This window comes from Danio rerio, chromosome 23, assembly GCF_049306965.1.
Source record: "Danio rerio strain Tuebingen ecotype United States chromosome 23, GRCz12tu, whole genome shotgun sequence".
Lineage (NCBI taxonomy): Eukaryota > Metazoa > Chordata > Actinopteri > Cypriniformes > Danionidae > Danio > Danio rerio.
The window spans coordinates 2,302,595-2,316,869 of NC_133198.1; the positions used below are offsets into that span (position 1 = coordinate 2,302,595).

Here is a 14,275-nt window from a genome sequence, read left to right on the forward strand (position 1 = left end):
GTATGTCCGAATTCATTGTATTGGAAAAACAGTACGTGAAAAATCCCTGGGTAAGCTAGTTCTTTTGGAGAGCTTCTGAAGTGCACATCCAATGGATACTAAGCTATCCCATGATGGCACCTCACACAGGTAAGAGGGCTTGACAAACCAGTTGTAGAAAACATGCTGTTTGACACTTTGACACTCGCTTTTGCACATTTACACCAGACACATTCCTACAATCACAATCCACAATCCATATCTCTAAACAAAAAACAAAGCAGAACAAACACTAGTTATGGTGTGATTCACACAGGTGAGTGGGCTAGACAGACCACCTGCATCTTCTCACTCTCCTCCTTAGCACTTACTCTCTGAGCACTAACAGTTCATATGTATAATCAGCACTTGTTGTGTGTATTGCCTCTTCTTGTTGAATCACTGAATGCCTCCTCAATTCTAAGTCACTTTGGACAAAAGCATCTGCTAAATGCAAATGTATTGTGAGATCTTAAGAAGACCTAAAACAAACTTGTGTTTATATATCTTAAAATGATTTTGTTTAAATATTTTGCAGATGTATTTTGATAGACTAATTAACCAATTATGACCCGCTTTTTCAATTATTTTCACTTGGACTTTTTCTTTTGTTCTCCTAAAATAACATTATCTAATTTTTATGCATTTAACTTTTAAGAAAAACTGTGCATAAACACAAAGGAAACAGCTAAATTAAAACTTAAAGGAATAGTTCACTTTAAAATGAACATTTCCTCACAATATACTCTATAAGCCTGTTTGAGATTCTTTACTGAAGAATTCTGGGAAAAAAGGCAGCCCATAGTAGGAATTAAAAAAAAAACTATGAAAGTAGACGTCTCCTTTTTGTGTTCAACAGAATGAAGAAACTCAAACAGGTTTGGAAGAAGTAAAGGGTGAGTTAATGATGACAGAATTTTTATTTTAGGGTGAACTATCCTTTTAATTTTACTGAATTGCATTACTATCAGATTATACGAGCTTATTCTTTATGACGTTTTCACTACAAACCTACAAAAATGTCACAGAGTATAGATATATAAAAATATATACATAAATATACATAAAAATAACATTTAAGGAGGTTTTTGTATGTATATTTATACCGTAAGGTTCTTCACTATGATATTTTAGGACATGGCTGGTGGAAAAGAGGACCCTGGTGAGACACTCAGACACTCATTGATGGCCAGGAGAATGAAGAAAAAGAAGAAGGTTTGCACTATGCTCACTTTATCAACTGACAGTATATGATTGCCAATATAACATGATTTCATTAATATTATTATTATTATTATTATTATAAATAATTAATTTTTATTGTTGATATATTAATTAATGGGTAGGAAAAGTTAATACGTATTAATAATGTAGTCAATACGAGCTGATTGGTTGTAGTAAAGTAGGCATTTCATGATGGGGAAGAGTTATTACAGAGTTATGGGGAGTTTGGGGAGAGTTATTACAACCTAACAGACTCCTCCTGCTCACCATTTCTGTTTGTTGTCTAAACTGACAGCTAGAGGGGCGTGTTTAAGTGTGTTAGCCCCGCCCACCGCCTCAGACAGACCTAATCTAAGAATTTAACTGGCAATAAACAAGAAGAGCATTTGCAGATTTCTATTAAAGATTACAAGTTTATTCTTACTGACATGCACAGATTAATTGTCACCACGAAACTAGAAATGGAAGCTAACAAAATCAAAATGTTTAGTTTTGATTTCATGTGTACTTTAAAATGTTAATAAAAACATCAGACCACTCAGAGATTGATCTTAAATCACTCCAGGCTTCCTATCAGTTTGATTGTTCTCTATTTCTCCAGCTGCTGAAGGAGAGTGCGGTGGAGTGTATTGCTGATGACGAGGAGCTGACAGCAGTGCCGGACACCAGAGGAGCAGACGGACAACACGCTAGAACTCCAACAGAGCTATCGCCAAGAGGTCAGACAATAGAACCACAACAGAACCAATAGAACCACAACAGATTGCAGACTTCACTATCAGGGTGTCTTAACCCTAGTCAACCAGAGTAGACCGCTGTTAAGTCCAGCTCCAGAATGGCCAATGTGAAGTTGTGAAGCAAACTATTGGCAAGTAAAAACAAAAATACGGGCACTGCATTCAAAAACTGTGTTTAGTGAAAGCGAAACAGTAAACAACTTTAACAAAGAATGTTTATTTTTTCCTATTTAATCGATTTTTTTTAAAGGGCACATATTTTACCCCTTTTACAAGATATAAGATAAGCCTTTGCTGTCTCTAGAATGTGTCTGTAAAGTTTCAGCTCAAAACACCCATCAGATTATTTATTATATCCTCCAGAATCTGCCCGTTTTGGTGTCTGAATACCTTGTAGCTGTAAAACAAAGAGAAAGCTAAAGAAAGTTTTGGCACTTTCAACTGTTCACTTCATCAATGCATTTGGCTGAGGGTGACAGTGGGGCTATAGCAGGGCCGGAGTGGGACTCATTTTCAGCCCTGGAGTTTCAAGCCAAACCGGCCCACCTCAGTTCACGACTGGTTCCAATTCAGTTTCTAATTTCACTATCACGTCTTTTTCAAGAAAACTGCTGCTTTAAAAATTCAAATGTTCAACAACCCTAACAGTATAATATGTCTTTACAATAAAAATGAAGAAAAAAAAATAATTTTACAGGTGAGACTCGAACACGGGTCCGCAGCGTTGAAACGCAACGTGCTTTCCTGGACCACAATGGCGCTATAACTGTGGCAATAAAAAATAAGTAATGACTTGTGACCCTTAAGACACAGCAGTACTTTCTTTTGATAGCTCAATCTTTTTTTCCCCTTTTTAGATTTCTGATCAAGTTATGTCAGAATTATAAATGTAGTGAATCATCTGATTTTCATTGGGCAGGTGTATTATTCATTAATAATAATTATTAGAATTCTTATATTTACTAAGGTGCCGCGGTTTGGGGTCGATAGTTACATTACATCATCATCATTAACGTTAGTTAACCTGCAGGCTGCATTTTGCTCACAGGGCTGCGAGAAAATAAATTAAAAAAGCAGCGCTGCAGCAAAATAATGAATAAAAAGAGTAAAGCTATGGTCAAATAAACAAATAGATGAAAAAAGTCTGACTGCTGAGAGTGCAAGCAGCTAGGGACACCGGCCCTCACGGCCAAAAAACAGACCGGCCCACCGGGAATTCTCTCGGTCCTCCCGATTAGCCAATCCGGGCCTGGGCTATAGTTATTAGGCAGTAAGGCTATGTAGATCTGAGTGTCATCAGCAAAAATATACATTGATAAATTAGAAGAACACTCCAAAAAATGAACTCCTGTTCAACCTTTGCATGCTCCCTCTGAGCCAAATAATGAGAAAGAACCAAATCTCCTACCACAGCTATGCTGATGACACTCAGATCTACCTAGCCTTACTGCCTAATGACTACAGCCCCATTGACACCTTCTGCCAATGCATTGATGAAATTAACAATTGAATGTGCCAAAACTTTCTTCAGTTAAACAAAGAGAAAACTGAAGTCATTGCGTTTGAGAACAGAGATGAGGTTCTCAAGGTAAATGCGTACCTTGGCACTGAAGGTCAAACGACAAAAAATAAGGTCAATAATCTTGGTGTGACTCTGGAGTCAGATCTGAGTTTCAATAGTCATGTCAAAGCAGTCAGTAAATCAGCATACTATCATCTCAAAAACATAGCAAGAATCAGATGCTTTGTTTCTAGTGAAGATTTAGAGAAACTTGTTCATGCTTTTATCAGCAGCAGGTTGGATTACTGTAATGGACTCCTCACTGGTCTTCCTAAAAAGACAGTCAGACAGTTGCAGCTCATCCAGAACGCTGCAGCCAGAATTCTGACCAGAACCAGAAAATCAGAGCACATCACACCTGTCCTCAGGTCTCTACACTGGCTGCCAGTTACATTCAGAATAGATTTTAAAGTATTATTACTGATCTATAAATCACTAAATGGCCTAGGACCTCAATACATTACAGATATGCTGACTGAATACAAACCCAACAGATCACTCAGATCATTAGGATCATATAAACTAGAAGTTCTAAGAGTTCAGTCAAAGCAGAGTGAATCAGCTTTCAGCCACTATGACCATCACTGCTGGAATCAGCTTCCAGAAATGATCAGGTGTGCTCCAACATTAGGCACATTCAAATCAAGACTGAAAACACATCTGTTTAGCTGTGCCTTTACTGAATGAGCATTGTGCTGCGTCCGACAGATTGCACTATCATGTTTTTCTCTTCTTCTTCATTCTTTTATATCACATTTTACCTGTTTTTATGTTTTTTACGCATTTTTATTATTTGTTTTTATTTTTATTTTACTTGTTTCTTTTATTCTTGTTTATGTAAAGCACTTTGAATTGCCACTGTGTATGAATTGTGCTATATAAATAAACTTGCCTTGCCTTGCCTAAATACAAAAAAGGATTATCTTTAAATAAACTGCACTACTCAATTGAAATATAAAGATGGGGTGGGACATAGAGTAGCTTCTACCCTTTAAAAAACCAATAGTGTTTTGCTTTTCTCACAGCTCTGCCAGTGAGAGCGGTTGAGTTCAAGCGCATCAAATGAGAAGAAGGGGGCGGGGCGTGTCAGATACTAGAGAGCATTTGTTTGGTCAGAAGATTTGATAAGAAACTGAAGTATGAGGAGATGTTAATAAATCATTGATCCATTTTGGTGGAAGTGACAAACTGCAAGCTTTGGATGTATCTCTGGATTATATCTTCTAAATGGGAATTTTTGAGCACAATAGCTTATAGATTTGCTTAAGACTAATATACTGACTAACATACTGCTAATATCTAAAAAAACGTTTTTTAAAATTCATGGGTGCTCATGCTAACAATCTATGCAGATGCTTCTCCTCATACTGTGATGCGGCCTGGATCCAGCCAATCAGAAAAGACTATGAGACAACGCATGACGGAGAAGCTACGAGCAGCGAAGGTGAAGGAGCAGAGAAAAGCACAGCATGCATTTCTCAATATATGTCAGATTATTTAACACTTTTCATCTGTGTCGTCCCTTCAGTCTAAAGCCGCGAGTCTTCTAGAGCAGGAAAGCAGCATTGAGCCTGTAAGTCGCCTGCAGAGTCTACAAGATCGAGACACCGTCACTAGATTCGACAGAGACGTAAGAAACACACCAAAACTTATACATACAGTTGAAGTCTGAATTATTAGCCCCCTGTTTATTTTTCCCCTAATTTCTGTTTAACAGAAAGAAGATTTTGTTCAACACTTAATAGTTTTAACAACTTATTTCTAATAACTGACATTTTTCAAGACACTTTATACAGCTTAAAATGACATTTAAAGGCTTAACTAGGTTAATTAGGCAGTTAATACTATTCACTTTCAGATGTTTTCAAAAATAAATGAATAAAAACTGCTTTTATTCTAGCTGAAACAAAACAAATGAGACTTTCTTCAGAAGAAAATAATATTATTGTAAATACTGACAAATTCCTTACTCTGTTAAACATCATTTGAGAAACATCTGAAAGCCATGACTGTCCACTGTCCACTGTCCACTGTCTGTTTTTCTCCTGTTGAGTTGATTAAAACAGCTCCTCCTGTGGAATCAGGGGAATTAGCATGCTGTAAAAAAGCTTGGACTATATGGAAGGGTCTAGAACAGGGATGGGCAAACTTGATCCTCGAGGGCCGGTGTCCCTGCAGAGTTTTGTTCCAACACTAACCTGAACATGCTAATCAGTGTCTTTAAGATCACAAGAAATCTATAAGCAGGTGTGTTTGATTAGTGTTGGAGCTAAACTGTGCAGGACACCGGCCCTCCAGGACCGAATTTGCCCACCCCTGGTCTAAAACTTTAGATTTTCCCATAGACTGTGACAGGACACTGACCTGGACAGACTGTTACATACATTTAGTTTATTATAGTTTTGAAAACTTTTAAAACATTTCTTTTTTTAATTTTAAAGAAAGGTTATGTTAAGGTTATTCCCCAATTTCTGTTTAACAGAGAGCTGATTTTTTTCAACACATTTCTAAACATAATAGTTTTAATAATCTAATAAACTAATTAACTATATCTAATTAACTAATTTCTAATAACTGATTTATTTTATCTTTGCCATGATGACAGTTAATTATATTAGACTAGATATTCTTCAAGACACTTCTATACAGCTTAAAGTGTCATTTAAAAGCTTAACTAAGTTAATTAGGTTAACTAGGCAGGTTAGGGGAATTAGGGAAATCATTGTATATTGATGGTTTGTTCTGTAGATCATCAAGGAAAAATTGTGTTTAAAAAATTAAAAACTGCTTTTATTCTAGCCAAAATAAAACAAATAAGACTTTCTCCAGAAGAAAAAATATTATCTGACATACTGTGAAAATTTCCTGCTCTGTTAAACATCATTTGAAAAATATTCAAAAAAGAAGAAAGAAATTTGAAGGGGCGAATAATTCTGAATTCAACTGTATACATTTCTTCTAATGAATGTGAAGTCAAGTTTCAGTGTTTAAAACGAGGTCTGATCTGCTCACCTCCTCTAGATGGATCCAGATCTGCGGGCTGATGAGGACTCCTCTTTTGCTGCCAGGCTGAAGTTTCGTGATGCGGCCAGACGTGCGGTCAAAGACAAGCAGGTGAGAAGCTCCCTAAAGGTCTTGTTATATATGAAGAGGTATAAATGCTCCATGTTCATGATTGCCTTTAAGGCCGTACTCACACTAGGTACATTTGCCTCGAACCAGGCCAAAGCACGCTTGTCCCCCCTCCCGTCTCTTTCGACGGCCCGCACTCACACCACAATCGGGCCTCGGCACGCTTACGTCATCGCTGCTGCGCTGTTCAGTGAGAAGCGCTCTCTCACTCACTCAGCAGCACAGTGGAGATTTCTCTGGTTATATCGTTTCAGTCGGTTTGATATGCAGTGACATGCAGTCAAATATTTCGCCAAACAGTCCTTAGGGATGCGGTGACACGCAGTCAGATATTTCGCCGAACAGATCCGCCACTTTTGGCACTCATAAACAATCATAAAGCCCTCGTGCTGCACGAAAATGGAGGTTTGCTGAAGGTGCAGCTGTCGTGCAGTGAGGGGTTTGTGTATTTAATAAGCTACGGCAGTTTGCGTTCACTGAACAGTAAGAATTAATAATAAATCCATATAAAAACAGCCCCTTAAAAGTCACGTCTCACTTTCAATTTCGGGCTTTGGTGCGTTTTGCACTCACACACAAGCGTACCGTGCCAAAGTCCAAGCGAACCACGCTCAGGCCCACCGCTTCCAACCGGGTCAGGGCCGGCCAAGTGAACCGTGCTTGAGCCCGATTCAGCCCACTCACACTTCTCAAACGATTCGGGAAACGGGCCTGGGCACGGTACGGATGGCATAGTGTGAGTAGTTCACCCAAAAATGAAAATGAAATAAAGTTATGAAATGGACAACATTTCTGATGCTCTCGGCTGCTCTGAACACTTTCTCCGTGCCACTTTAAATCCCAATATGCACTGGGATTCTATATGAATGAGCTGAAAACGCTCGCTGAAATGTGCTAGCGAGATTACGTCGTTTCTCTTCTGCGTCAGATAGAGGTTCGGCATTCAGCAGCTTCTGGAAGACAGTGATTTAAATGTATAATTAAAAAAATATTTGAAATATTCCTGTTACAAAAACACAAATCCACGTTTATAATATGTGTGTTAAACACTTGGTGGCATATAGTTTGCTCCCAGATTGCTGAACTTTTGAAAGCTTAAAAAAAAAGTGCCACAACCAAACACTATTACACAGCATGAAGATCCAGAATAAATGGTAAAACTACTCTGACTGTGTTCATCTGACAGAAGAAAATCATATTCATCCAGGGGAGGAAATAATGTGGTGATTTTCATTGTTTGTGTGACCCCATCCTGAGATCCTGACACTGAAGTGTGTCTGTCTGCTGATCAGGCTGAGGCTGGTTTGCCGACCGCCGAAGAGGCCTACAACTTCTTCACCTTCAACTTTGACCCGGAGCCTGAACAGCAGCGCCAGAAGAAGAAAAGACGCTCCAGGAGAAGAGAGGCAGAGGAGGAAGAAGAGGGAGACTCAGAAGGAGAAGTAGAAGGGGAGGATGAAGAAGGAGAGGAAGTAGGAGAGCTGGAGAGACAGAATGAAGGAGAGGAAGAGTCTGAAGCCAGGGTGACTTATCGTGCTTATCGTGTTTTTAAGCCCCACACTGCAAAAAACTGCTTTTCTTACTTAGATTTTTTTGTCTTGTTTCTAGTCCAAATATCTAAAAGTTCTTAAATCAAGAAGCATTTTCTACACAAGCAAAACATATTGTCTTGTTTTAAGAAATAATACGCCAAAATGAAGTGAGTTTTTCCTTAAATCAAGCTAAATAATCTGCCAATAGGGTGAGCAAAAAAATCTTATCACAAATCACGAAAAACACGATTATTTTGCTCACCCCATTGGCAAATTGTTTTGCTTGAAAATTGATATCCACTCATTTTAATCTGATTCAATCCCTGTCTAGGATGAAGACGACCCATTAGTCGGAGACGAGGAGGATTTGTTCATCATTGACCAATCAGCACAGGACTTCCTGGAAGTGAGGCGAGCGGAGTATGTTGACTACAGCAGGCGACTGCAGAGGGAGCGAGACACGCTGTTTGTTCCCAGCATGAGGCCAGGTACAGAAACCATCACTAAAAGCTGCTCACATCATCTGTATTAGTCACGAAAGTACATGAAATCAAATCTAACCATATTAATGTTGTTAGCTAATATTGCTAGTTTTGTGGTGAACAAATCATCTGTGTTGGTCATTAAGAAAAAAATGGTTTGCCCTTGTAATATTTAATTGATCTTTAATTAGTCTGTAAATGCACTTCCTGTGTGTTTTCAGTTAAATTCCCAGATTATTCATGTCTGATATATTGGGGGTGTGGCTAGCATGCTTAACCACGCCCCCTCCACTTGGGTTTGTTTTAATCCAGGAGTGTAATACTTAGTTAAACCACTGGGTGTCGAACTTGCACCTTTAATAATGGTGATAAATTTGCTCGTTGTAATTGTGATGATATATATTTTCATACAGTTACATCTGTAATCTGTGTTTAATGTGTCACCCAGTGCCAGCCTCCAGTAAGCTGGCGGAGAACACACGTCCACGTTTCCTGGAGGAGGAGGGTCTGTATGTGGGGGAGAGGCCGCACGTCTGCCTGACCAATCTCAACATATTAGAGAATCGAATACTGAAGCAGGCCGAGGTAATTTAGGCCCTGTCCACACTGGTATTCTCAAATCACACTTTTATTCGACGCGGTTTTGTTCACTCGAAAACACAGTGTCAGGTGACTGAACCTGAAACATTCTGAAAACTCCAGCCAGGGTGTAGATTTCCTGAAACTCTGGGTAGAGGGTGGTCATGTGGATGCTACAACTAGAGTTTTTACCTCATAATGTTTTCTCCTTCACACCAAATCACTGACACTGCATCGTCTCAAAGTCATGTTGATCAGCTGGTCTGTCTATGAGCTGACATACGAGTGATCTGCTAATACAGTGGTTCCCAAACTTTTTTCATCAAATACCACCTCAGAAAAAATTGTCCCCCCAAGTACCACAGTATGACCAGTATTGAAATACAGTAGTGCAGTAGGCCTAATTAAGCAACTACAGCTCTGCACAGTTTAAAAACGTGGAAGATTAATTACTATTATTAATAATACTTATTATTATCTGCCACTTTAAACCTCGTAAATAGTTTGAACATTAACACTGCTGTGTTTACATGTAAAAGAACAAACAAACAAAATAAAATGTCAACGTTTAATTTAAAATGTGCTTTTAAAAGTTCATTAAAAATGGTAGGCTACTGTTCTTAAAAGTAAAAAAAAAAATTTCCTGTACTTAAATGTAAAGTGTTAACCTATAGTATCCTATTCATCAAAGCCTAGAAATGCTGATTGGACCTCATAAATAAAGGCTATGGGCCCTATCATACACCCGGCGCAAGGTGCAGCGCAGTAGTCTTTTGGTAGTTTCAGCTTGGCGCAAGAGTCGTTTTGAGGTGTTGCGCTACGCTGTTTAAATGGCAAATGCATTAGCGCTCATATGTGCGCTCATAGGTGTTCTGGTCTAAAAAGGAAGGTGTTCTGAGGCGCACTGCTGGCGCGTTGCTATTTTGAGAAACTAAAATAGATTTTTCATTAGACCAAAACAAACCCGGTCTAAACTCCAGCGCAGAGTTGCACCTCGCTTACACACTGCTTAATACACACAAGAGAGCAATAGGCAAATATCTTTACATATGAAAACATTTTAATATTAAGGGTAAATTTATAGGATATAATAAGAATAGATATAGGATATAAATATAAAGGATTAAAATATTACAAAACATATTATTTTCTAGCCTACATAAATATGAAAAACCACTGCTTTTATGTCTTCTTCATCTCGGGAGGCTTTTTCAGTTCATTCATAACAATTTGCTTTTGTATAATGTTATTATTATTAGCAGTGTTATTTATTATATCCATATTTATATTTGTTTTATTAAAAACAAGCTTAGATTTGCCCACCTGCAGGTTTTAGACCATATGGGGCACAGCAGGTGTTTTAGGATATAACTCAGGTTTTTGAACACACTTCATTATTTTTGTTCATTTATTCGTTTGCTGGAAATTAGAACTGAATTTAGAAATAGTTTTAAATCGAATATTTGCACTTAACAAAGCAATTATTTATTATAGACTAATTGATGTCTGTGTGTAAAGGTTTCCCTATCCAAGAGCAATAGTGAAAGTAGATCCATTATCTCTCATTCTCACGCAGTAGATGCTGTTTAACAGTTTCCTGTTAAAAACTGTCAACTGTGAACTGTTTGCTTGTTAAATGCTCATTTTTTCCACTTAGACTTACTTTACGTCCTGTAAATAGCGAATGCGCTCTTGGCGTGACGCAGCTGGCTCTTAAAGGGAATGGGAGATGAGACTCTAATTGGTTTATTCTCAAAACACACCTATAAATCATTAAGAAAATAAACTCAACCCTTTTAGACCATGCACCGCGGCGCAAAGCGCATTTTCCCGTCCTTAAATTAGCAAAAACGCGTCCTGACACGCCCTGAAAGCGTTTGCGCCCTGCGTTTTGCGCTCTGCACATGGACCGTCAAAATAGAGCCCTATATGTCATCATATTCATACATGAACCATTTTTAATACATTTTTCAAAATATGTTGCATGTACATATGACTTATTGGATTACTCTGCGTATCACTAGTGGTACACGTACCACAGTTTGAGAACCACTGTGCTAATGGATCGACTGATCTACATAGCTTTGAAACACTCCAGTGTTCCTGTGTCTGTATTTAAACTTGTGGCACAGTGATGAAGAGTGATGAACTGATGATCTTTACAGCCAATCAGTCATTTCTGTTAAACAGTAAACACAATGACCAATCAGCGGTGTTTAAGTACTCACTCAAATCTTTGCAGGAAATGGATGTTTTTCAAATTCTGTACCGATTGGTACCGAACTCGATACTTTTCACAACCCTACTACTGTTATAAAAAGGTGTGGAGTAAAATGTGAAATATTGTAGAGGTTTGGAATGTAATGTAAGCTAAAAGTATATATTCGAGTACAGACTTTAATGACTTCAGCTTCATATGTACTGGTCTGAATTGTGATGTGTTTGTGATTTGCAGGGAAGGAGGTGGTTCGGAGATGATGGACGAATTGTGGCTCTGCCTGACCCAATCAAAGAGTCCTCTTCCAGACCGCCTCTCTTCCACCTGGAGGACCAGCTGGACCCGGCGCTGCAGACCGTCTACAGAAAGGTCAGAGGTTAAATCTACCAGAACAATCACATTTCTAGGGTTTTTCCACAGCAGAAGTCATCATAGTTGGTAAACTCGGAGCGCAGTGAATGGGAGAGTACAACAAATCATCTTTTGACAATACTATTTGCTGAAATAATGAAAGAAAATCTCCAGGATGGTGTTTATAAGGCTTTCAGAAAGAGGAAAACAATAGTGTGAGACTGATAACGGCAGCCAGAAGAGAGAACAACATTAAATATACTGTCCTGCCACCAACAAAAAATATTAATATATCACAGACAATAGCCCCTTTCACACATACAGACCTTTCCGGAAAATTACCGGTAATTTTCCGGAAAGGTCTGTATGTATGAACAGGCCCTTTTTGAAAATACCGGTAAATTTGTTTTGGAAGTTGTAATATTACCGGTAATTTGCCGGAATGTGTGAACGCAGAATAATGATTGCCGGAAAGAGCGCGTGCACGTCAGAACGTGCTGACAGGAGATGTCTACTTTAGCCAATCAGAACAGTCAGAAGCATTCATGTCCGCACGGTTTATGAAAATAAAAACCTTTGAATATTTTTTCAGACACATTTAGCTGCTAGAACGTTTATATGTTCTTCTTAATGCCAACCGTGTAATTAATTATCGATAAGATGCTTATGATAAGCCGTTGTTTGTTCACCTTCAAGCATTGTGTGTGCCCGTGAAACAGCCAGTGAGCGCCAGCACACACACATATCATGAACATCTCTACATGCGAAAGTGTTTCTATATTTTTTCATCGAAGTTGTTCACAATACTGATCCATCCACAGAGTTTGTGATGTAGTCAAATGTTTACAAATACAAGCGCAGCCGTTTAGAGCTCATTTCTGGTTAATGATGTCAGAATTTACCGGTATTTTGGAATGGATGTGGGACTGCTCTTTTCTGGAAAAATTCTGTAACGCCCTCGCCTGTGTGAATAGCACTTTTTTTAAATTTACCAGTAAAGTAATTCCAGAAATTTTCCATATATTTACCAGTACCACTGTGTGAAACGGGCTATTGAATGCACATCACACGCCTCCCTTTTATGAAGTTCCCAGCCTGGAACAATGAGTCCCTTAAAAGAATATCTCGTTATTAGATTTTGTAAGATTTCCGGATTTCAGATGAAACCTGATTCGCATTAAATGCGCTGGATTTGGAAGAACGTTTCTATGAAGCTCCCAAAGCACCAGACCTCTGACACGAGTCTGGAAATGAGGAATCAGTTATGCTTTTCCCACACAGAAAGTGTCAACACAAAGCCCAGTCCACAATCCATTTACATTTGATGACTTCAGCTGACAATTAATTCCAGAGAGCCAAGATTAATAAAAGCATGGAAATGTAAGGAAATCAAACTGTACGTCTTGAAAACATCATGGAAATGAATTTAATTGAAGGCTGCGTATTCAGCAAAAACATAAGTGCTGTACTAAAAGTGCTCAGCTGAGTGTTTTTGCAGCAAAGCTTTTAGTTCAGCTGGTCGTTGTTTGCAAATATACTATGGGAACCCCTTGAAAATGCGATGGTACATTCCAAGGGGTTAATCTTAATAAACTAAATATTAAAAATGATACAGAGTAAACCTGCTGGACCATTACAAGTTGTACGTCTTCAGCAGACTATTTGTTGACAGTTGCGTGATATTGTCCCGCCCCTCCTCCACTGTGATTGGACGGCTAGCTCAAGAGTGACACGGATGGGTGCTACCTTTTTAAATTTGCAACGTCTGAAAAGCGCTGACCGTAAAACGGCTCTTTCTGACGTTACCATTACTAAACATGCTGCTACCATTGACAACAAAGGAAAACAAGCACTCTGGGATGCATTTTCCAAACAATGACGTAACTCATGGCTGAACTATCATAGTACGAGTATCGTTTTGGACAAGAACGATGTAGTCACGAGTGTTTTCCAACACCTGTAGTTTCTCTGTCGCAGATCCATCGCTTGAACCACGTTAGTTATAACGTAAAATGCCCATAATGATGCTCTTTAAAATACTTTACAATACTACATGCCCCAATTAAATCTCACTATGTCATTTATAAACTCATAAATGACATATCAAGCTTTAAGAATCAGCCGTATCTGTGTCTTCATGCTGCTGAATTCTTAAACGCAATTGTTTACCAGTACTTTTTGGTGTCACATCCTCCATGCCGCCAGTTTCTGCAGGCTGTATGATCTGCCAGTAATATTTGTGGAGATGAGAGGTGTGAGAACGGAGATGAGATCCAGATGTGTGATGATGTCACAGATTGTGAAGTCACATGTGCCTGTCATGCCTTACAGACCTCAAAATAGGAGATATGCACACACACAATAGAGCAGTAACACACCCAGTTGGCCGAGCGTGTTTAATAAATGTCAGCAGCGCCTTGTTCTTCTACCAAAAGAAAACT

At 38.6% G+C, this 14,275-nt stretch overlaps 1 protein-coding gene across 20 annotated transcripts in view; it reads left to right on the plus strand.

The window, feature by feature from the left end:
- Window positions 1-14,275, plus strand: part of cc2d2a (coiled-coil and C2 domain containing 2A) — a 62,735-nt gene that overhangs the window by 3,817 nt on the left and 44,643 nt on the right. For 11 of the 20 annotated variants that reach the window (XR_012398922.1, XR_012398921.1, XM_073939667.1 and 8 more), the window contains 9 exons: window positions 1,153-1,233; window positions 1,844-1,961; window positions 4,893-4,984; window positions 5,069-5,170; window positions 6,562-6,654; window positions 7,965-8,195; window positions 8,536-8,692; window positions 9,135-9,271; window positions 11,721-11,852. Coding sequence is in view for 17 of the 20 variants with exons in the window: in XM_009296578.4 (XP_009294853.2) it covers window positions 1,153-1,233; window positions 1,844-1,961; window positions 4,893-4,984; window positions 5,069-5,170; window positions 6,562-6,654; window positions 7,965-8,195; window positions 8,536-8,692; window positions 9,135-9,271; window positions 11,721-11,852 (1,143 nt within the window). In the remaining 3 variants the exon portion in view is untranslated. Of the gene's footprint in view, window positions 1-1,152; window positions 1,234-1,807; window positions 1,962-4,892; window positions 4,985-5,068; window positions 5,171-6,561; window positions 6,655-7,964; window positions 8,196-8,535; window positions 8,693-9,134; window positions 9,272-11,720; window positions 11,853-14,275 lie in introns of all 20 variants that reach the window. The other 9 variants (XR_012398920.1, XM_073939665.1, XM_073939666.1 and 6 more) reach the window with 1 other exon arrangement.